The sequence below is a fragment of the Pipistrellus kuhlii genome, unplaced genomic scaffold (assembly GCF_014108245.1).
Source record: "Pipistrellus kuhlii isolate mPipKuh1 unplaced genomic scaffold, mPipKuh1.p scaffold_m20_p_5, whole genome shotgun sequence".
Classification (NCBI taxonomy): Eukaryota; Metazoa; Chordata; class Mammalia; order Chiroptera; family Vespertilionidae; genus Pipistrellus; species Pipistrellus kuhlii.
The window spans coordinates 77,408,032-77,431,958 of NW_023425551.1; the positions used below are offsets into that span (position 1 = coordinate 77,408,032).

At 44.6% G+C, this 23,927-nt stretch overlaps 1 protein-coding gene across 1 annotated transcript in view; it reads right to left on the bottom strand.

The window, feature by feature from the left end:
- DNAH8 (dynein axonemal heavy chain 8) overlaps window positions 1-23,927 on the bottom strand; it is a 263,341-nt gene that overhangs the window by 91,296 nt on the left and 148,118 nt on the right. The window contains exons 56-65 of the mRNA XM_036414990.2: window positions 22,540-22,753; window positions 19,233-19,342; window positions 15,188-15,351; window positions 12,835-13,027; window positions 11,059-11,181; window positions 9,288-9,418; window positions 6,368-6,521; window positions 4,661-4,825; window positions 3,283-3,509; window positions 1,376-1,494 (exon numbers count right to left, since the gene is read on the bottom strand). Coding sequence (XP_036270883.2) covers window positions 1,376-1,494; window positions 3,283-3,509; window positions 4,661-4,825; window positions 6,368-6,521; window positions 9,288-9,418; window positions 11,059-11,181; window positions 12,835-13,027; window positions 15,188-15,351; window positions 19,233-19,342; window positions 22,540-22,753 — 1,600 coding nt within the window. The remainder of the gene's footprint in view (window positions 1-1,375; window positions 1,495-3,282; window positions 3,510-4,660; window positions 4,826-6,367; window positions 6,522-9,287; window positions 9,419-11,058; window positions 11,182-12,834; window positions 13,028-15,187; window positions 15,352-19,232; window positions 19,343-22,539; window positions 22,754-23,927) is intronic.

A 23,927-nucleotide genomic window follows, 5' to 3' on the forward strand; every position in this document is an offset into this window, starting at 1 on the left:
AGAATATCACCTGGCCACGCTGAAGGGAAGTCCCAGGGCCGCACCCAGAGCGTCAGTCATTGGACCTGCCTGACAAACGTCAGTGAGAAATGTGCTTGGCAAACCCACGCTCCCCTGGGCCTTGCCAACACTTGGTGGCTGTCATTTTTTTTTGCCTTTGAATCCTCTTGCCGCTGAGACGGCAAATGAGACACATCCTCTGGTAACATTGTTGTTGTCCTCTTCACCATAAAAACAAAAGAACCGCCAAAACCCGAGCGCCTGGCTCTGCGGCCTTCAGCGCTGGAGAGGACAGCAAGCAGCCAGCTTTCTCACATCCCGGCTGGGTTCTAGGCAGACGTGTCCAGAGAATGGTTAGCATCTGGTCTCCTGACAGGGGTGGGGAAGCACTCGTTTCTATACTTTTGGTGTCCATGGTGTATAAATACTCCCACGTGGCCGATTTCAAGCTACCAAGAGATTCTCAGGGGCGCGCTGCGATATTTCTACCATGCAGGTAGAATGGACATAACCTCAAGAACAATAATAATAGCAAAACAAAATAAAAATAACTCAGAAGTGAGACGTTTTGAGTAGTTTTGCCTTCACTTTTAATATACTTCATTTAATTGAGTTAATGTAATTTAATTTTAATAAAGACTGTGTTTATCAACCAGATCATACAATTCCTAGCTAACCGTGGCTCCCTCCCGTGAGCCAGGGCATGGGGTCAGCGCAGAGCTGGTCCTGAGCATGACGCAGAGCCGCTGCGGGGAGGTGACGTGAGGACAGCGAGGAGCTCCTCACTTCCCGCCCTTGAGCTCCAGGACCCAGTTTTGAGCAGGAGAAATGGAAGGACAACACTAAGGTATTTTGGAGTGTAGGGGTCAGATGCTTTCTGGACCTATAATTGATCCCAATTTCTATTTTTTTCTACTTATATATACTGAACACTCAGAAAACCATCACTCACGTAAATTCTCTCTTTTTGTTTTTATTTGTTCCTGTTTTGCCTTTTCCTTTGTTAGAAGTTTGAGAAACATTAACTTCACAAAGGTTATACAAATTGAGGGAAATTGCAATGAAACCGAAAACTGAAATTGTGGTCAGTTCACAAGAGCTGGTTGTTCCCCAAGTGACCAAGGTCACTCACTGCCCAACTGGTGGACCCATGGTTCTAGAAAAAAAAACAAAAAAAAAACAAAAACAGGCCACCTGTTCGGATTTTCTTCCGCCCAGAGTTTCTTGGCAGGTCAAAGCAGCCTTTCCCGCCTTCCCTTAAACACTCGGTTCCTAACAATGAAGTCCGTATTTCATTTTCAATCACAGCGGCACCCACCAAACAAGATACTGGGATCCCTAGCAAACAAGCCCGTACAGATCCCACGCTGCTTACCAATATTCATGCGTTCAGCCTGCTCGTTAATAAATTTCACCTTTTCCGTGTAGATGTTTTTATAACCGTTTATAAACGAGAGGTAAGACTTGGGAGTCACGTGCGCTCTCCGGCGGTATCTGAAAGGGAGACACAGAGTGAGCCTCGTCTCTGCGTCGTGGCTGCCCCGCGGGTCGGAGGCCCTGTTCTTCCCCGTGACATCGGGGCGGGTCCCGAGAGAGAGTCACTGGCAGGGAGGCAGGGGTTGTGAATGGTTTCCCTGGAGATGAGATGGTGAGACCATTAAATATCTATCTTGACTTTTTCGGGAACTTTGACTTCACCCTTACCCCACTCTAGGCTTGTTTCCTCGTCTGGAAAACCAAGAGGGGAAAAAAAAAAAAAAAAAAAAAAAAATCACTGCTCTGTACCTGCCAGAATTTGGTGAAGATAACAAATATATAAATGCACTTTGCGAACTTTAAGACTCTGTGCAGATATCAGGGATAAGTGAGGTGGCTGAAGTAAATTTGTGCGGCGATCTGTATTCACTCGGCTGATACAGGCTACACACCCCTTCCCAGCGGGCAGCAGCTGGTAGGCCCCCAGCAGAGGACACCGGCCCTTAAAATCAAAGCAGCCACGCTTGGTTCCACACTCACCTCCTTGTGGGCTTTAGCATAGTCATTAGAAATAAATAAAAATAACAATTTTATACGGAAGAAACCCAAGTCAGAGAAGAGCTCCACACGTACATTAAAATCATTTTACCTTTTAGATTAATTTTGCGCTTTGGGCGTTCAGGAGATGTTTCACATTAAAAATACTTTAAGAGCTTGGCCTATCGATGACTGTCGTTACAGTGTTATGAAAATATTACATTCAGGATAAACTTCTACGCCATGAGAGGATGTGACACATACACCAAGTTTTTCAAACACCGACATGGGTGTTTGCAGCTATCCGAAGGTGGGGATGTCTCTCTGAAGGTAACAGCAGCAGGAGGAGTTCGGATGAGGTAGAAAGAACATCTTCCTTAACAGGAAGAATGAATGCCCACGAACTCACCAGATCATCTACACCTGCCTGTTTAGGAGGGGTGTGTTAGGTAGAGTTTCTCATACATACCCTTTGGGAGACAGGGACCCCCGGGAAAATCCGGGAGCTGGCACCCAGAGTGCCTCTGCAGAAGAACAGAGGTGGTCTTTCTGGCGGGCCCAGCAGCCCCGTAGCCCACCCCGCGGCCCTGAGGGAGAAGCCCACTGCTCCGGAAGTGCAGGCTGGCCCTGCGGCCTTCGCATCTGTCCGTCGTACGCAGAGTCTATCATGCTCGGGGGAAGGGAGGTGTACTTCTAAACTGTTGACACCAGCTTTCGCATATGAACACCATCGCTGCTGTCAGTGAGAAGCTTCTCCTACAGTCAATTACAATTTTGTTTCATAATCGTTTGGCCTAACAACACGATGAAACAGGCATCACTTGATCAGACTAAGTGATGCAAACACAAAACCTAAGTGTTCCTGGAACAGAAGGCAGTGATGAAACTTTAAAACAGCGCCCTTCTCTAATCACAATAAATAATGCACTTGAACGAGAAACTAATTTTAAATGGCTTGTGATGAATAGTTAAGTCATTTCTGAAAGAAAAAAAAAAATTAAGTACACAAAACAAAGTGATTCATTAAGCATGTGTTACTTTGAGGCTTAGAAGGAAGGAGGTACTTGAATATGGACACCAGTTCATTTTTACATCTCGTTTTTTACTACCCTTTACATAACCACCAGAAAACCAAAGCAGGAAAAAAAATGTAAGAGCCGCTGGGACCCTGAGCTCAGCCAGCGAGCCCCTTCCCGGCTGTTCCAGGCGATTCCTCCCAGGCCTGACTTCGTGGCCCCGCAGAGCTCCTGCGTCTGCAGTGTCCCCTACCTTTGGAAGTAGCTCTCACAGTTCTCTGAGACCACGTCATGGAAGAGGCCCATCGTTTCCACAACTTGTCTCTTGGTTTCAGCAGAGCAGACGATGTTGTAGCCTGAGAGGAAGTAGGAGGCCACGGCGACCAGCGCCTCCCTGGGCCAGCGGCTGAACCAGTCCATAGTGCAGCCCGATATCAGGCCAGGAAACTTCAAAGACCGGGCGCGGAACTTCTCGCCGACCTGTCACAGCCAAGGCGGAAGCATGAGAGACACAAGCAGATTATCACTCGGCTGGAGAGAGTTGTGTGTGCGTGCTGAGTCGGTGGTGTGACATCACCATTCTTAAAAACTCTTGGGCTGCATTAATAATGAAGTGTCCAACCAGAGGGGCAAGGGAATGCATGGGAGGAGGGGTAACGGCGGATAAGGACACATCAATAATTTTAAAAATTTAAAGAAATCGATAAAGTGTCCAGATGAAGGGAGGTTTTGTGTCCACACTCTTCTCATTTCTAAAACTGCATCTGCATTCTTGGGTTCCATTCTAGGAGCTACCTCCTAGACAAGCAGGACATGAAAGGCCTGGACCTCAGAGCAAGTGGGAATCGCAGAAGGAACAGGAGGTGTTTGATCTAAAACGGAAACAGTTTAGGGAGTCTGCAAAAATTTTCTCCAAATACGAGGAGCTGTGTGTGGGAGAGGGTCAGGCTCACTTTACAGCACCAAGGGGGAGAAGACAGGCCAAATTCAGCTGATTGTAAAGAAGACCTTCCGACATTATCTAGAAATGAAGCAGCTGCCTTGTAAATTAGTGACACCCCCTCCTCCCCCCAGCAGAGCTGACCAACAGAACTGTCTGGGGAGGTGGAGATTTTCAGTAAGTGCTGTCCAGCATGGTCGCCACCAGCCCCATGCAGCTCTTTAGCATCTGAAATGGGGCAAGTGGGACAAAAAACTGGATTTTTATTTTCACTTCATTTTAATTAATCAACATGTAAATAGCCACACATGTCTACTGGGGGCAGTGCAGTGAGCTACAGATGTCCAAACGTGCATCAGGGACATTCTAGCTGGCGTGTCTGCATTGGAGGTACAGCCGGACAAGATCACACCACCACATCCCTTCCAAGTCAAATCACCTGTCTTTAGGTGATGAGAGTTGTAGCTTACCCAATCGTTTCTCATGAGATGAAATCTTAAATTATTCACTCCGATAGGAGATTTTGAGCCATGGAGATTGGTGGTAGTAAAGTGTTCGTTTTAATTTTATTTATTTTATAACAAATGTTAGATTCTGAGCCAATCATCTCATCGGAGAAGGTAAGCACACCGCCTACACGCATTTAGACCAGCAGCTCCGCCCGCGGGGACGTGACCACAGAAGCACTTACGGGAGAGAAGCAGAGCACCACATGCAAGTTCCTCCTGGAGCGACTGATGAAGTACTCGTACAGGTTGTCGAAGGTGGGGGGGTGGCGCGGCAGCTCCTTCTTCATCACCGAAATCAGGCCCTGGGTGATCTCGTCCATCTCATCCCGGGCGAACAAATTGGCGATCTTCGAGGAACGGACAGACAGTGCTCTGCACTTTCAGACTCCCCACGGCCAGCTCCCTGCCAGAGTCTGGTCCTCTTCCCCTCCCCCCACCCCCTTCCTATCATCTTTTATCATATTTTCTTTCTGCATCTCCACGGTTACACTATTGGTTTGCCAGAGATGGTCAAGATTGCAACTATTCGTTGAGCAGCAGATTGAGCTGTTTAACCAGGAGCAACTTATGTTTCCCTCTGTCCAAACAGCTATCACTAACACTCGGTCTCTCCACCACGGCGAGCATGTCTTTAACATGCCTAGTGTTGCCCTCTGTTCTCTGAGTCACTGTCAAGTCTCAGTTCTGGCCCCAAGCTGGTTAGCCAGCTCATCGCCGGCGAGCATCCCCAGACACCAGAGCGCAGGGAAACGTCAACACCGCAGCCAGACATTAGGAAGGGTGTGCGCTCAGCGCTGGCTTCTGGGACCCTGGCTTCGGAATGCCTCCCCTGCTGCTGACTGATAAGGCTGTTCCACTGCACCCAGACTATGGATGCCAACCCTGGGACAGACGGTGAACATCTGCGTTCCTTCCAGGAGTCTGCGACCTGGGCACCTATGGCTGGGCAGGGAGTGACTACTTGGCCAGCGCCAGTGACAGCATTGGCCTCTGAGCCCCAGACAGGCTCCCTGAAGGACCGCGTGTGTGGGTGGCTCTTTGCTGCTGCAGGAGAATCACACCCAATGGCCTCTGGCGGGAACAGAGACAGCCTGCATGTGGGTTTCTCCAGATCCACCCAATGTGTCTTTGTCTTTACTGATCTGGCCGCGATGCCCTACTGTGTTGCTTTCATGAAGGTGATGCACAAGTCCTGCTAATGAAGCACCACGTGTGGGAGGAGTCGTGACGGTGCTGATACAGTGGGGTCAGAGGCGGTAACTCTGACATCTACGTACAGCTCACCGAACCCTTCCAATTCTTCTCTAGTCATGTGAGGGAAGGAGGTGTGTGGGTGGGTGGATGGATAGATACTTTGCTATTCCTGAAACAAATTACAGCATCAAATTGGAGACTACAGAGATAAGTAAGCAATCATATTTAAAATGGAACAAATCGCCCTAGCCGGTTTGGCTCAGTGGATAGAGTGTCAGCCTGCGGACTCAAGGGTCCCAGGTTCGATTCCGGTCAAGGGCATGTTCCTTGGTTGTGGGCACATCCCCAGTAGGGGGTGTACAAGAGGCAACTGAATCGATGTTTCTCTCTCATTGATGTTTCTAACTCTCTATTCCTCTCCTTTCCTCTCTGTAAAAAACTCAATAAAATATATTAATAAATAAATAAATAAAATGGAACAAAGCACACACAAAAATCTAGATATAGGCAGCATTAATTTCACAGGAACTTCAAAAAACGGACCAAATCTCATATGTTAATCACTTCTAAAATGAAAAATGTGTAATCATGGGCCTCACTTGATAACAGTTGGTGAAGGGTCACTGCTTTTTCTATTCAAATATGTACATTTTAAAAGCGTGAGTTTTTTTTTCCCCTCTACTTTTGAGACCTACCTCCCCTGAAGACAGTAGGTTGTTAAGATATTCTAGAAATGCCTCATCTTTTATTTCATTGTCAGTAAAGATGAAAGTGATGCCTTTTCCGTCAGCCCCTGCAACTTTGTATAAAGATTTCAAGTCTTCTGTTAGGTTAGTCACATTATAAGACCTAAAAATAAAAGTGGTAAAAAAAAAAATTAAAATTACAACATATATATTAATGTCATAATTTATCTCAAAATTCAATAAAGCCCATGATGATTAGAGCATAAATCTGCATCTGCTGCAAGAGATATTAAGTAACAATGTCCGCTAAAAACAAAGAGATTAGCCTGGCCAGTGTGGCTCAGTGGTTGAGTATCAACCTATGAACCAGGAGGTCACAGTTAAATTCCAGGTCACAGCACATCCCGGTTGTGGGCTGGATTTCAGTAGGAGGTGTACAGGAGGCAGCAATCAATGACTCCCTTTCATCAAAGTTTCTATCTTCCTCTCCCTTTCTCTCTCTCTCTAAAAATCAAAAATATATGTTTTTAAAACCACAGAGATTAGCATGAAATAGCTATATGTTACAGTTCCAAACACACATTCCATTTAACTTGAGAAGTGAGGACTGGGGAACTGACCATCAGTGACTCACGAAGAATAACTGAGACAGGGAAATGAACTTTTATTCCCTACAATCAGACAGTCCTCAGCAAGAGATTTTGCCCAACAGCGAATATGTATTGCATCTAAAACAAATGTGAAACTTGGATGAGTTTGGACTGATAAAAAAGTGGAGATAAATCCTATGTATTAAAGAGGTAATATGCAAATTGATCCCCACACCCTCACAAGATGGCTGCCTACAACCAGGCCAAATGACTGAACAAGCAGCCTAAATGGGGCAACCAGCCAACAGGGAGGTTAATGAGGGACAACCAATCAACTGAACAGCAGGCTGTGTGGGGTGACCAGGCCAGCAAGAAGGGGGACAGTTGGGAGCATCCAAGCCAGCAAAGGGAGGCAGTTGGGGGTGAGCAGACAGGCAATTAGGAGCCAGCGGTTCAGGATTGTGAAAGAGACATCCCAGATTGAAGAGGGTACAGGCTGGGCTGAGGGGACCCCCTCCCCGTGCACGAATTTTGTGCACCGGGCCTCTAATTATAAATAAAATTAGTGATAAAGGATATATCATGGTAATTTGTGCATTTCACTGAGTGGCTAGATGCAGAGAGAGCCTCCAGAAAAGATGCATTATGCAATGTGATATAAATAACAGAAATGCCATTATTGTGTGGCTACAGATTATGAAAAGAAGACCTTAGTTTCTGTTTTCCTGTTTCCGCTGTTTTTTACTAAATGTGTGTGCTGCCAGAGCTGGTGTGAGTGTGAAAAGGAAGCAGACACTTTCTCGAGTGTGCATGTAAATCTCCATGAGTAAGCTGAAGACAAAGACCACAAGGAAACCTCACTTGAAGGAGGTTTTACAGTGCAAGGAACAGGGAGTGTCCTGAGAGCCACGGGTGTACTGGGGAGACTATGGGCCTTGGAACCAGAAGGGCCTGGGTTCAAATCCCCTTTCTGCAGCTTTAGGAACCTTCCTCCACATTCCTCAGCCCCGTTTCCTCATCTGAAAAATGAAGGGAATGCCTGTCTGACAAGGTTGCTGTGGGCATTAGGAATAATGTAGCACAAGTGAGCCTAGATGAGTGAGGAGCTGATGTTTACACTGGGAGCATCAGCTGGCTGCCCTCTGCTGAGGGTAAAGAGTCTTTGAGACACGGCTATGCCAGAGGCCAATCTCAATGGGCTTTGTTTTCCTAACCCTCCAGCCGTGAATTGCCATATGATGTTTGAACTATCCATGAAGTCTGTATTGAAATGAAATAGAATGTATTTGAAAATAAAATTCAACTGTTTTCATTGGCAAAAGGAACGCCATCAAACAGAGAACATACATTCTTTTAAAATAAATCCCAAGAAGGGAATTCATTCAAGAGATACTTTGCTGAGATGCCTGTGGGCAGAGCCCAGCCACATTGTCCTGTGGGGGCGCCATGCAGGTGCTGCTCCCAGACGCTCTCTGACTGGCCAGTCTTGAATGGCCCAGGCATTGAGGACTCAGAGCCACTTTGGCTGTTTGTGTGCGTGTGCGTGTGTGTGTGTGTGTGTTTTAATGGTTTTTTTTTATTTTATTGATTTCTTAAAGAGGGAAGGAGAGGGAGAGAGAGTCTTTTAATTAAATGGACTGTATGTATTGCTTTTGTGATATAAGGTCTCATTCACAACACATCCCTCTCTAGGTCCTGACCTTTCTCCTCTCGTTTCTTTCATAGCTAAGCTTCTTGAAGAGTTTCTGAACCTGTCTCTGCTTCTTCACTTCTTTATTTTTTTTTTAATATATTTTATTGATTTTTTACAGAGTGGAAGAGAGAGGAATAGAGAGTTAGAAACATCAATGAGAGAGAATCATCAATCAGCTGCCTCTTGCACACCCCCTACTGGGGATGTGCCCACAACCAAGGTACATGCCCTTGATAGGAATCCAACCTGGGACCTTTCAGTCCGCAGACTGACGCTCTACCACTGAGCCAAACCGGTTTCAGCTTCTTCACTTCTTTAAAGTGACATGGCCTCTGCACCATCTACTCCACTGAGAGTTGTTTTCTTTTTACATCTTTATTGATTTCAGAGGGAAAGGAAAGAGAGAGAGAGAGGAACATCATTGATGAAAAAGAATCACTCATTGGCTGCCTCCTGCATGTCGCCCACTGGGGATCAAGCCCACAACCCAGGCATGTGCCCTGGTTCAGAGGTGAACACTCAACACCGGGCCACACGAGCTGAGCTCCACTGAGAATTTTGACACGGTGACTGTTAGATACCACGTTTGATACCCCAGAGAAATTAACTGTAGGAAAACTTATTGCCCGGCTTTCCGTTATCTTACCTGGTTAATGTGATCTGGAAGATCTGGTACCCGGCTATGAAAGAGGCCAATCTCGACAGACTTTGTTTTCCTGACCCCCCAACACCCACCAGCAGTGCGTTTCCACACGATGTTCGAACTATTCGTGAAATCTGTTTTGAAATAAAACAGAATTTCTTTGAAAAAAGAATTCAACCATTTTCCAACCCTTGTACTAAATGAGTCCAAGATTTGACCAGATACTGCCAGGCTATATTAAACCTTTTCCTCTCATGATATATCTCAGGATGTCAAAAATTAAAGTTCACGATGATTTTGATTCAAATCATTTCCCTGCCCATCTAGATTTTCATCATGAAAAACAGGCCAAATTATCTTTCTTGTCCTATTTTAAAACTATTCTGTGTGTGTGTGTGTGTGTGTGTGTGTGTGTGTGATTTTTTTATTTTTATTTTTACTTCTCAAATGAATGGATGGTGGAGTTGTGTTTGCCTATCTGCACAAAGTGTGGACTCATTGGCTTATTCCTCACCAGCCTAACACCCCACTTACTAACGGCTAGCTCTTCCACAAATATATACTACCTCTATCCTATCTCTCCCAAAGAAGATTCTTCAAAAGTCTCAGAATTCTACTTGCAATTGGGGCAGAAAGGCATTTGGAGAAGGGTGAGAGGAACAGCCTTTCTAGTGCTGTGTCGCTTTTCTGTGGTGGATTCCTTCAGAGAGGATAAGTGGTTCAGGTCTAATGCAGGCCTATGGAAGACCCTGCTAAAGAGTTGCCTTTTCCTCACGGTCCCCGCGAGGAAGAAAGTCTAGATGGAACACTCACTTCATTATCACCACTAACAGTGATTTTCAGTGCAAGTCTATAGCTGTCAGATCAGTAATGTATCAATTCCATCATTGTATTTTAAGACACGTTAATCCCTTATAGGTTTTGCACCTAGAACACGATCCCAGGCCCCGGGAACTAGCCACAGGGATACTGGAGAATTGATTGAAATGAGAAGCAGCCCTAGGACATCCAGAAATTCACCAACTTTTTCAGTCAACAACTGTACAGTTGTTCCCACAGAAAATAATGCCGTAATGAATAAACAATAACACAAAAAAAAATACTGGCAACTGTAACCCTACGTTTGCCTCACCCTGTATGATAAGCAGAGCTAAATGCTTCCTCTTTATCACCTTTCTACTCTGTGCTCTGACTCCTGGAGAAATTCCATTTTGATCTATAAATTATACAAATAAACAACACTTTGTGGCTTCCCAGACTTGGATCAAACTACCCTTCTCCTCAGTGCTGCCGCTAGCTGGATTCTGCTTTTCCGTCACCCCTATATCCCCCCACCCAATCCCTTTCCCCCTCAGTCGGCCCCTCATCTGTAAGCCTGTCATGAGATAGACATTTTAAAAGCATCCACTTTTCCTCTACAAGGAACAGAATTCCCATTATGTCAAAATATGATTTAAGGAGGGAACACATATCTCCTCACAGGGTTCTACAGCATACTGCGTAGGAAGGTAAAACTGATTCGGTGCGTCAAAAGCTCTGAACACAAAACCCATCAATTTGCCTGGGAAAAATGCCTGCTGTCATACGGGTGAATTCAAATAAGGGATTTCTAATTAAGCCTTTGTTTTTGGAGACAGTGAATGAGCCCAATTTTAAGGACACTCTCTATATGCTACCTGATAGTATATATTTATTCTCTCAAGAGGTTTATCTGTGCAATTTACTAAGCTTTTACATGCTCTATTTATGTCAGTAAACAGTCCACAGTTAGAACCTTAACAAGATGAGTCATTGCATCTTTAAAAAAGACCAGATCAAGAGATGTTCCTCTAATGACTTCATTGAACTGTTTCTGGTAAAACTGGAGTTTTTCACACAGAAATTCAAAGGATGGCAGCTGTGGGTGAGAAGAGAGAAAAATATAGGTAAGGTCCAAAATTTACAAAAGTATCAATGGTAAAGACATTCCAAAGTAATTCCACATTTTTTAAACCTATTGCATTTCTAAAAATGTGTCATGGATTAGTTGACTTTTAATTATCTCCATTTTCAGGGGCCTGAAAACCAACTTTCCAATATGAAATTATTCCCGACTTTTGCCTTAAAAAACCCAGCATCCGCTCCTACCCATGGTAATGAAGGTTGGAATATAACAAATATTTTTTCTCAGTTTTTATTTGCTTTTTAATACTGTCTATGCATTAAAAAAAAAAAAAAACTACACAGAAGTTTCACATTCTTTATACAGTCAAATTGTTCTGAAATAAATATTCAGGTATTTGCTTTGCAAATTGTTTCTCCCCCAAATTTGTTTCTTGATCTACATGCACTCCAGACTTACTTCGCTGCCCTTCGGAGTCTTGTTTCAAACTTCATTAAACCCATGCACTAATTTAGGAAGCCTAATGAGTCATTTAATCAAGTAAAGTTTTATCATGTTTATTCCTAGGTATTTTACATACTTTTCTGTCAAATCAAATACTCTTATGCTACATTTTCTACCTTGTGATTGTTAGCAAGAGTTGGCAACTTTTTCTGAAAAGGGCAAGACAGTGAATATGGTAGGCTTTGTGGCCCATGTGGTCTCCAGAGGCTACTCAGAGTTCTGCCCCTGGCCTGTGAAAGCTCTCAGACATTGGTAAACAAGTGGGCATGGCTATGTCCCAAAGCCACTGTATTATAAACCCTGGTACTTGAAGTCCGTATAATTTTCACAGGACACAATGTTATTATTGGTTTGCTTTTTCTCTACCCACTTAAGAATGTAAAAATCATTATCAGCTGGCAAATCTAACAAAACACAGGCAGTCAGCTGCATCTAGCCTAATCTCTGGTATAGAGGATAGTTACTGAATTTTGTATTTATGTCATACCTGGTCATCTTACTGAACCCTTAGCACTTGTAAGAGATTATTAAATTCTCTTGGATTATATGAAGAGATAATCATATCATCTGCAAATAAAATCGAATTTTTTCCCCATCTGATAATTACATCTATTTTCTTTTTGCCATTTTGTTGCAGTGCCTAGAACTTTCAAACCAATATATATAACCGGTTGACCGGTATGACCAGTCTACCAAAAGCTCAATGCAGGAGCTGCCCCCTGGTGGTCAGTGCATTCCCACAGTCAACCTCCTGCGGCCAACCAACATCCTGCAGTCCCTCCCTCCAGCCAGCCAACCTCCGAGGTCCCTCCCAGCCTGGCCGGTCTCGATTGGCCCCAATCAGAACTGGGCAAGACCGCCCCATCAGCCCGATTGCCAGCCAGGCTGAAGGACCTCACCCATGCAAGAATCCATGCACCAGCCCTCTGGTACTAAATAATAGTGATAAGATCAGGCAACCTTGTCTTATACCTGACTTCCATGAGATAGCTACTGAATTTAATTGAAAAAAATATTTTATACTTTGTGTATGATGACATGAATCACAACTCATGACTAATGAAGAAGTTACAGTGACTCCATGGCGAGGCTCAGATATAGGGAAAAATTTCTAGTTAAGTAGGTGATCCTCAAAAGATTCTCTTTAAGGATGAAAATAAATACCAGTTCATAGATCCTGGGCACTTCAAAGATAGTGTCTTCAGGTTCATCACCAGTCGGTTCAGGCATCTCACGGAGAAAATCTACAAAGTATGGCTCAGGATGAACATACGCTGTCAACTCCGAGCTGATATTTTCTTCAATTGCACGAGTTACATGTATATTGAACCACTGCTCGTCCTCGGGTGATACAAATCTGCCAGAAGAGACAAGGAGTGAAAATGCAAACATGGAGGCCTCTTTCCTCACCGAGCATGGTTGCTGCCTCCTTCCACCTCCTCTGGCCCCACCCCGTACCTCCATCACGTCAGAAAAGGGGACTACTATGTTCTGCCTTCTGATAGGAAGGACCTAACCTATCGAACAGAGTTATAACATTGGCAGCGTTACTTACAGAAAATACTGAGGACAGTCCCTCCTTGACCAGACTTAGGCTCCTCTGAATACTCTTCCCTCAGCTTTGGTACTTCCATGCCCTTCTTTGCATCACCCAATTTAACACAAATCTTGTTAAGTACATTTAGCTAGAATCCTCCACCCCCAATATCCGATCACACTCGTGTATGACCAAATTCCACATTCTCCTTCATCCCCCTGGGGTAACATCTGATCACCTGGCCTGCAAGAATGCTATTAGGGTCCATTTAGCCAGAATCCCCCTACACCTGAGATTTTGCTGATTTTCCACCTGCCGACCTCCCCATCCTGTTACTTGCCCATAAACTAAGGTGACCAGACATCCTGCTTTTGGCAGGACAATCCCGATTTTTAACAATTTGTCTGGTGTCCCGCAGCATTTTTAAAAAAGAGTCCTGATTTTTTTAAAGAAATCGGGACTGTCCCGCCAAAAGTGGGACGTCTGGTCACCTTACTATATAAACTCCTACTTTTTCCTTGTTGGGTTTGGAGTTGAGCCTCTGTCCCTTACCGCAAAGCCCGGCAGCAGCAATCCCTCTACCTGTCACGACAGTGGCTTTAACCAGTGTCATGAATAATTGTTTTGTTTAACAATACAGGTGAGTCAACTGGTTGAGGTCAAAGGTGCCTAAAAATTGCAATAAGAGTACAAACTTTCTGGGTTTGTGGACACACAGTGCGTGAAGGTTCTTTTTCAGACTGATGGTATCAGAGGGAAGAGAGGATGGTGGTGACTAACACTGGACAAATGTCACCTGTGTGTGAGACACTGTGGTGGCCTTTGCAACTCTGTAAGACTGACATTACCCTCCACATTTCACAGAGGGGGACACAGGCTCAGAATGATGACTAGGTTTATGTACCAGATTTTACCCCAAAACTACACAGAGCTCCAATTTTTAGAAAATGTACACAACTGAAACTTGCCTTGGAATGTTAACAACTCTATTATAATGTGGTGATTTAAAAAGATGTCCTGTTGAATGTGGCACAGCAAACTTTTTAAGGCAACCAGCAGGTGGGAAACAGCATCGATGCTTCAGATGCCCCAGAGAATATTAAGACACTATTCCTTACTCCACTGATTCACTCCTCCTCACTCCACTGACCCACTACTCCCTACTCCACCGATTCTCCCCTCCTTATTCTACTTATTCACTCCTCCTTACTCCACTGATTCTCTCCTCCTTATTCCACTGACTCTCTCCTCCTTACTCCACTGATTCTCTCCTCCTCACTCCACTGATTCACTCATCCTTACTCCACCGATTCTCCCCTCCTTATTCTACTGATTCACTCCTCCTTACTCCACTAATTCTCTCCTCCTTACTCCACTGACTCTCTCCTCCTTACTCCACTGACTCTCTCCTCCTCACTCCACTGATTCACTCATCCTTACTCCATTGATTCTCTCCTCCTCACTCCACTGATTCTCTCCTCCTTACTCTACTGATTCACTCCTCCTTACTTCACTGATTCACTATCCTTACTCCACTGATTCACTATCCTTATTCCACTGATTCACTACTCTTTATCCTACTGATTCTACTGATTCACTCCTCCTTACTCTACTGATTCACTACACCCTACTCTACTGATTTGAGCAGACAATGCAGGAGTTAATCTATTGTATAAACTTTTTGTGTTGCTGTTAATTCTCACCAGAGGATATTTTCCCATTGATTAGAGGGTGGAAGCGAGAGGGAGAGAAGCATCAATGTGAGAAAGATACATTGATTGTTTGCCTCCCTCATGTCTGGAGACACGGCTAGAGAATGGGTCTGGGGATAGAGCCTGCAAGTGATGTAAGAGCCCTTGACCAGAATCAAATCCAGGACCCGTCAGTCCACAGGCCGACACTCTATCCAGGAAGCTAAACTGTTGAGGGTCTGTATAAACTTTGATATAGCACCTTGAACGCAGGCGCTGTGATACACACCTGTCTGCAATGACTCTGGTGCACTCGTGTTTGAAAAGTGACAGGAGAACAAAGATCGAATTACACTCCTCAGCTTTTATGTTTAACATCCCTTGCCAAATTCTGGAAAGATCTCGAAGATTGAAAATGTAATGAAATTTAGAAGGAGTAGGCAGCATCTTCACCTAGAGATGGAAAAAAAAAAAAAGTGATACATATTCACTTTTCATATAAACTAAAAGTAGAACTGTTTTTAGAACTATTTTATTTCCCAAGTCCTATTTTAAATTAAATAGGCTGAACATTAAACCAACGTTAAGTTTGTACTTTCATCAGTGTTGCTGGAGAAAACACATAAGCCACCGTAGAAAGTAAAGGAACATAAGCCCTTGAATGGGAGGGATTCAAGCATGACGCACCGGTTGCAGATTCTAGCCCCGGTTCTACCACCCCTAGTTGACTTTGAACAAGCCACTTCCCCTGACTTCTTAAGAACCATGTGAGTTGTGGGAATAAGCATTCCTGGTCATCATTAACCTCCTCAGTGCTACTCGGAAATAGGTCCTAACAAAGCACGGTGCGAGCTGGTCACCAGGTTCACTTATCACATCAACAATGACTATGTCCTATAGACTGTCTGGTTAGGGGCCTTCGTGAGTTTGTATTTCCACGTGTATTCTGCACAGAGGAGACACAGGCTCAGGCTTTCATATGTCTGCACACCAGGAATAAATCGGCAGGCTAGTCTGATGTGCATCTGTAAGTACTAGGTGGTGTTCTCGGGTTTTGTTTGTTTGTTTGTTTGAACACTAATTTACTTATTATTCCTACCAACTTGTAGAATCTAAACAGGCACAGCTGTAACCATGCCCAGGTGGGGATGAATATGGGGTGTAGCAGGTGTGTGTGTGGGGGGGGGGGGGGGTACTGCTCGCCCTGAGGAGAGTATATTGATATCATCAGCATCGCTTTCCAAAGCAAAGCTATAATCCTGGAGAAAAGGAGCAGACTCCACAGGATGAGTTCAGGAGCTCCCTCATGGAATGAGCCCTCTCTTTGTTGAACTAGTCCCTTGCTGAGTTTGGAGAGTGGTTTTCACAGGCTCATTCACAGAGGAAGTAAAAACAGCAGGTAGCAAAGGAGAGAGAAGGAAGTGTTATTTCCCTCTTTGCCCATTCCAGGCCAAGCTAAAATGTAAATCATACACTTACATTACAAACATGCAAAAATGAAGGGACAAGGCCATGGGAACGCTGCTTTTCCTTCTTTGCTGTAAAAGACAGCCATCAGCATCTGGAGCGGCCATTGAAGAGGATTAGGTCAGTGCCTTTCTTTCCCTCTGCTGCTCATTTATTAGCATGCTTCTTTCCTTCTCTTCTAGTATGTCCCTTTAATTTTTGTCAACTCCCTTCTTTTCGGACCTGCTTCTGTTTTAGAGCTACGTTAAATACTATGAAGGTGAAGCGATGTACAGCGAGTGGATTAAAAGTGTGCTTTGTGAAGACGGGTGATAAAATACAAAGAAGGCTGTTTATCTGGGGGTGGGCAGAGGAGGAAAGTGTATTTATTCTTCAATGATGGTGTCTGAGCACCTCCCACTGCCCTGGGAGGACACCCAGTAAAGGAGACCACTGGGTCTGCTGCCCTCAGGGAGCTTCCGATCTAGTGGGAAGCCGATAATAATACGTAGGAAACAAGCATGTTGATAAAAAAAAAATAGACAAACAATAATGCTATAAATCATGGCTAGAAAAAAATGGAGTCTGGACAGAGAATGCCTGAGATGAGGCCACGGACAGGCGCTCCGGAGGAAATGATCCAGGAAAGGAAGATCAGAAGGATGTGAATCAAGTCACATCAAGTGGCCTGGCTCCGAGGCGGGGAAAGGCGCGCCCTGGCTGGAGCAGAGTGTGGGAGGGAGATGGGTGAGCAGGGCCAGCTCAGGGCGAGGGCACGGCCCCAGCAAGGTGGTGGCTCTCGCTGTGAATGTGACTGGGAACCTAGGGACGCTCTCGGGGTTACTTCCTGAAAAGCGTTTCAGGGCTGTGGCAGAACAGACTCAGGAGGGCAGAAAGCAAGCAAGCAGGCTGGCTGGGAAGGAGCTGTGTGATCAGGCAGGTGATGGAAGCCCCCACAGGGTTCACAGTGAGGTGGTCTAAGCTCTCAGCATGGGGCACACTGTGAAAGCAAGTACTGAGACTTGCGGACCGGCTGGAATCAGGGGATGGGAAAGACAAGTCAAGGGTGGTCCAATTTTCAGCCAGAGAAGCAGGACAGTTGTTGCTGGTAATTGAGATGCAGAAGTCTGGGAAGGGTCACATTCAAGGACAACCAAGAGTTCTATTCGGACATGCTAGCAGTGAGATGGTTATTGGGTATCAAAATGGTGACGTCCACTAAGCAGTTAGAAACAGGTCTGGAGCCAGCAACGAGGCTGGGATCCAGGTCCTGATTTTGATGCCATCGGCACAGAGAGGTGTTCTGAGCTCTGAGGCCGGATGAGATTCGGGGTAAAGACTGAGCCCTAGTTGGTTGAGCTCAATGGATAAAGCATTGGCCTGTGGAGTGAAGGGTCCCAGGTTCAATTCCAGTCAAGGACACATGCCAGGGTTATTGATTCCATCCCATGCAGGGGGCAGCCCAATCAACGATTCTCTCTCGTCATTGATGTTTCTATCTCTCTCTCCTTTTTCCTTCCTCTCTGAATCAATAAAAATATATTATTAAAAAAAAAAAAAAAAAAAAAAAGACTGAGACAGAAACCACATCCAGCATCCAGATCAAGGGCACGCCAGTACTTAAGGGGGTGGAGAAGGGGCTTAGAAAGGTAACCAATAACTGAAGGAGCAAACCAAGTGAATGAGCCCCCCCTGAGGCTGAGTGGAGAAAGTGTTCAGAGAGACCATTTGTGTCAAAAGCTGCTGAGAGTCAAGTAAAAAAACAGCCTTTAGATTTAGCAGCACCGGTTCTTGGGTGAGCCTGATGAGAGCAGTGCAAGTGAAAGCTCGTGCACAGTGGGCTAATGAGGGAACGAAAGGTGAGGAAGGGGAGCCACTAAGCCGTCAGATAACAAGAGGAGCTTTCAAAGACACCAGGAAGACCAAAGCTTTTCATAAAAATGAGCAATAGCCCCACTGGAAACAGATGGGTCTTACCACAGAAAATTCCCAGACACTCAGACCGTGCCATTCATTTGGGAGTTTCTTTAAGAGAGCCAGAACAGCACGTGCAAAGGCCCTGTGCTGACAGGGGTGGGTGGGGGCTGTGTTCATGAGACACGCCCACTTCCTGAGAATTCAGTCTCTAGAACCCCTGAGCCCGCCCCGGAATCGGAGAGGCTGGCCTGGGTGTCGCCTCCGGGACGCAGCTCCCGCACAGATGCGTGTAACTGGCCTCAAGAATGGATAGTGAACTGTGACAGCTAATTCTTATCCCTACCGTTTTCTGGCAAACATATCAACTTTGTTTTTTATCTCAGACCTACACTTAATTGCTTATTCGTAAGTCTGCCTTAAGCCATCTGCTGGCAGGCGCAGATCCGCCGAGCTTTACCTAGGGCACTGCCTTTTGTATTAAAACCTAGCCTGTCTTTTAAAGTACATTTTCATCCATTTACTAACTCTTGTTCCACCTCTGAGGAACACACACGTTTTGGTTAGCTAAGACTATCTGGAAATCCAAGTGTCCACTCAGTCAGTAAATATCTGGGTCTGACATAGTTTGATCGGAGAGGGGAGGTGTGTCTGCCGGGGGAGACAGACATACAGAGAGTTACAAATCAAAGTAACAAGTGGAAAAGCAGTGTTTTCATTTCAGCAAAATCCTACTTCCTCTTGGGTGTCGTATCTGGTTCACAGCAACATCTCATGCATATGGAAAGCATCATTCCATCAGCATGCACGCTCCCTGGGCGGAAAAGGCGCTCTAAATCTCTCTGAGCACCTCGTTTGTCTGGCACAAAACGGCATTACCACATGGAACGCGGTGATAACTTCGCGGGCCACGCGCGAGAACTAGGCCGGATCACACTTGACGTGTTTTTATTACTGACCAGGGACGACGGTACCTTAGTCCACTGCCACAGCACTCTGCCTGCCGAAACCAGATGTGCAATCATCTCAGTTATTTCAGGTTTGAACCTTCGACAGGCATCAAAGTATCCGCAGCCAATCACTCCTGAAAAACAACAACAAAGACACACACAGAGACAAATACACAAGATGAACGGTGCAAGCTCATTAAAAGGTTATAAGGTGTATGTTTATCCCTGAAAATAAATCATTATAAGACTTTCCCAATGACATCAGCAGAGGGCCTGGGAAGCTTAGTAGGCATTTTATATGGATTAGCTCATTTAACCCTCCCAGTATCCTCTGAGAAAGAATTCTCAGTCTCTCTCCTGACTCCAGTGGAGCTATAATGTAAGACAGAGTGTTCCCATTGTAATATGTCACACGGTCTGCGTGTGGGCGGGTCTGAGATTTGAACCCACGAAGCCTGGCTCGGAACCTGCCGCACAGCTCTCGTCCTGGGGCGGAGGAAGCTGGCAAAGGACGCAGAGGCCACCCCCTCCTGCTGCCGGGGAGCAGCCCGGGTCAGGCAGGTGAAGCAATTGCTCACGGTCAGCGGAGAGGTTGTTGAAAGAAATGGATTCTGCACCCACATCTCTGGACCTGGAGTCAGTCAACACCCCCGAGTGGGCTGGTCCTCTCATGGTTCCCGGGACACACCCGGCACAGACAGCGACATAACCGCCCTCGGGAGGAGGCGTTGTAGGGTTAGAATGTTTGGGGTTCAGGCTGCAAAAACTGGGTGCTCTATTCCCCCCAGTGAGATGGCACACTGCATGATGTGCTCAGTGCTGAGCAAGGTGTTTTTAGGGGGATATGAATGTGAACCCCTGTTTAAAGATTTGGAGCAGGTGGGGGGGGGGGGGGCAGCTAAAGAAACTGGGCTTCGTTCTCGCAGCCCGAAGAAGAGAGGCTGGAGGGAACATGGAACTGTCCTCCGAAGTCACGGCTGCTGGCGCCAAGGCCCAGAAGGCCCTTTGCTTCCTGAACTCCTCGGGATCTGGGTCTCCAGCTTCCTGCGGGCACGTGTTCTGAGGGAAGCATGGGATCTGGAACCCAAAATCAGGATTAGCGCCTCGCCTCTGCCCTGCACTAGCCACACGGCCCTGACTGGGCAGTTATTTCTCTCTTCCAGAACCTCAATTTCTGGTTTGTTTCCACATGTAACTTGCAATATGAATCACATCGAAGAGTGTATAAACTAGTGTGACAGCTGAGCAAATGCTCACATACAGACCTGAGAGACTCCACATGGCCTGGGACACTGGAAGCCCTTTGTCCATCCCTATCCCTTGCCCGAGGTACCACCATTCTGACATGGTGAGAACCATAGCTGGCTTTTCTTTATGGCTTTGCCACTTTTTCTTCTGAACTTGAACTTTTTTTTTTTTAACCTTAATTTTTGAAACTTGATTTCATAGAATCATGTATTCTTTGGTGACTTGCTTATTTCACTCAACATACTACTTCTGAGCTTTATCCATGCCGAAGCATGTAGCTGCGTGTGCTCAGATTTGCTGCTGTGTGGCATTACGCTGTGTGCCTGCCTAGGCAGCAAGTTATTTATCCGATTTTATTGGCAATAAATATGGGGGTTACTTCAAGGCTTTTGCTGCTGTGAACAATGTTCTGGGGCACAGATGCAAAACCAATTACAGGTGGATGGAAGGCAAAGCTGTACAGTGCTTGGGGGGAAATACAGGAGACCATCCATCCACATGACCTCTGGGTAGGAAAGAACTTCTCAAGTGAGACTCAGAGAGCACACGCCATGAAGGAAAACAATGTAAACTGTTACACAGCTGGAAGTGGACCTGCTGGGGGAGGGGGAGTGGCCAAGGTCTGCTTCACCAGAACCACCTCTACTCACTCCCCTACTCAACAGGCCTGACAGCAAATTGCATGCCCAGTTGCTTCACATTCCCACCAATGCCCGATTTTATCAGAATTTCTCATTTTTTACAAATCTAGCGGGTATGATGTGGCATTTGCTTGGTGCTCTAAATTTGCATTTTCCTGAATATTATTGCTTATCCCCTTTACATTTGTTTACTTGGTACTTGGTTTTACATTTTCTTAAAGTGCTGGGTTTTTTATTTCCCATTTTTTAATATATATTTTTATTGATTTTTTTACAGAGAGGAAGGGGGAGAGAGAGAGAGAGCTAGAAACATCAATGAGAGAGAAAAACATCGATCAGCTGCCTCCTGCACAACCCCCAGTGGGGATGAGCCTGCAACCAAGGTACATGCCCTTGACCAGAATCAAACCTGGGACTCTTCAGTCTGCAGGCCGATGCTCTATCCACTGAGCCAAACTGGTTTTGGCAATTGCCTATTTTCTAATTGGGTTGTTTGCTTTTCTCTTAATGATTCATAAGATTTCTTTAAATATTCAGAATACTAACTTTTTTGTTTTGTTTTGTGGGTTGAAATTTTTTTTTCCTTCCACTTGAGTCTTGTTTTCTTTTTTGTTGTTGTTGTTGTTTCCCCCTCTATTAATGTTGCTTTTTAGAGGATCCAACATTCTTAACCTAGTGAGGTTTATCATCCTTTTCCTGTATACTATACAGTGTATAGCTTATGCTTCCTGGGTCTCATTTAAACAGTTCTTTCCTACACAGAGGTCTTTCGGATATTCTCCTTTATTTTCTTCCAAGTGTTTTATAGCTTTGATTTTCATATTTAAATCTTTAATCTATCTGTATTGATTTTATGTTTAGTGTGAAGTAGGGGTCCAATTTCAATAATTTTCCCATAAGAATTTCTAGATATCCCAGAACCACACATTGAAGGTGCCTTTCCCTTCTGATCTACAGTACCTGCCATGTCAAATAACTAATGTCCACACATTCCTGAGTCTGTTTCTCTTGCATGTCTTCACAAACATAGTTTTTGATGGTATAGTTTAATTCAACCTAAATTTGGCACTAAAAATTTCATTTTTATTAACATAGCAAAATGCTACATTTGACTTGGTATATTATGTTGTTAACCTATGATCAATGTGCAGTTACTCAGCCCAGATTCCTCTTATAAATCATGCCAAGAAACCCAAAGCACAAAGATTTGCTTATCTCTAAAGCCGACCTTCAACAAGGCTATTTCAGAAGATGCCTGAGTCTTAAAGGGGCTATAAACATTCTTCTTAGTATTTACTCCCCTCTTTTCTAGTACTTGGCTCTCTATTTCACATACTTAATCCCCCCTTCAAACAGAGCTTTTTATCTTGTAAGTAAGGTTTTGCATGGTTTATGTCCATTATATATGCAATTAAAATATTAAACACCAAGAAGAGTCATACCAAAAATTTTGTCTATTGAAGCATTTGAAGGCAACGTGCAATTGAACACAGTAAATTGTCTTTTTAAACGTTGTGGAATGTCATTTCGACCCCCTCCAGGGTGGATCATTGCTGCTATGAGCTGTACATCAACAATAGTAGTGAAGTCTCCAGGCTTATCCAAGCTGTACATTCCTTCCATTTCCATCATTTGTCGCACAATCTCATTGGTTATCTGAAACGTTATACAATACTATTTTAGTAATGTATCACTATCACATTCCTTCTCAGCTCCTATAAAATTAGTACACATGAGATTAAAAGAAAATATTCCACTCTCACCATTGAAGTGCTTGTAAATGTTAATGATCACTTTCAAGGTTACTCAATTTAACCCATCACCCATGAAATCTAAACCGTAAGTTAAATGTGTCTGGTGCAAGTCCAATCTGCTATTCGTCACACTGCTACAACCAATTTCCAAATACACTTAGATAAATTATGGAATATTTGGTACTATTACAATAGTACTCAAGTTGCAAGTTTTACTAAAGATATCTTTCACAAAAAATTCAACATTTCAAAATACTTACATCAGAATGTGGGACAGTTTTACTCCTGAGCTTTCAAAATTATATGACTGAATGTTTGGGTTTTGGTCTTGCATCCTCACCCTATCTTTCCTGCAACTTCTAACATTGCTAAAACTCCCTCCTTATTAAAAATGTTTCCAGCCCTAGCTGGCTTGGCTCAGTGGATAAAGCATTAGCCTGCGGACTGAGGGGTCCCAGGTTTGACTCCAGCCAAGGACACATGCCTGGGTTGCGGGCTCGATCCCCAGCAGCGGGCATGCAGGAGGCAGCCGATCAATGATTCTCTCTCATCATTGATGTCTATCTCTCTCTCCTTCTCCCTTCCTCTATGAAATTAATGAAAAGAAATATATTTTTAAAAATATTTCCTCTCTTGGTGTCAGAGGCTCAGTTCTTTCCAGATTCATCTAAAGACTTGAGTAACATCCAAGCACCATTTTCCACCATCCCTCACATGTAACTGCTCCATAGGGCTCCATCTTTCTCTTCTCTTCCCACTGCCCAGAAGATGCCATCTCAACTCTGGAACCCCACCTCGGGTTCCTTTCTAAGCTCCACACCTCTATGTCCGAATTCCTACTGGGCATCTCCCAATTTGAGGCACACAAGTACCTCAAATATAGCAGTCTTTCATTTAACAAACATTTAATGAATGGTTTCTGGTAACATAGACAGACGCCCGTCATTCTAGTAGTGGGAGAGAAGAGAAAATTTAAAAACAAAACAAAACACACACACATATATATAATCTGTTTAGGAAAAAAAATGAAGCAGAGAAAGAAAATAGGCAGTACTCAGAGGTACAACTATAATAAA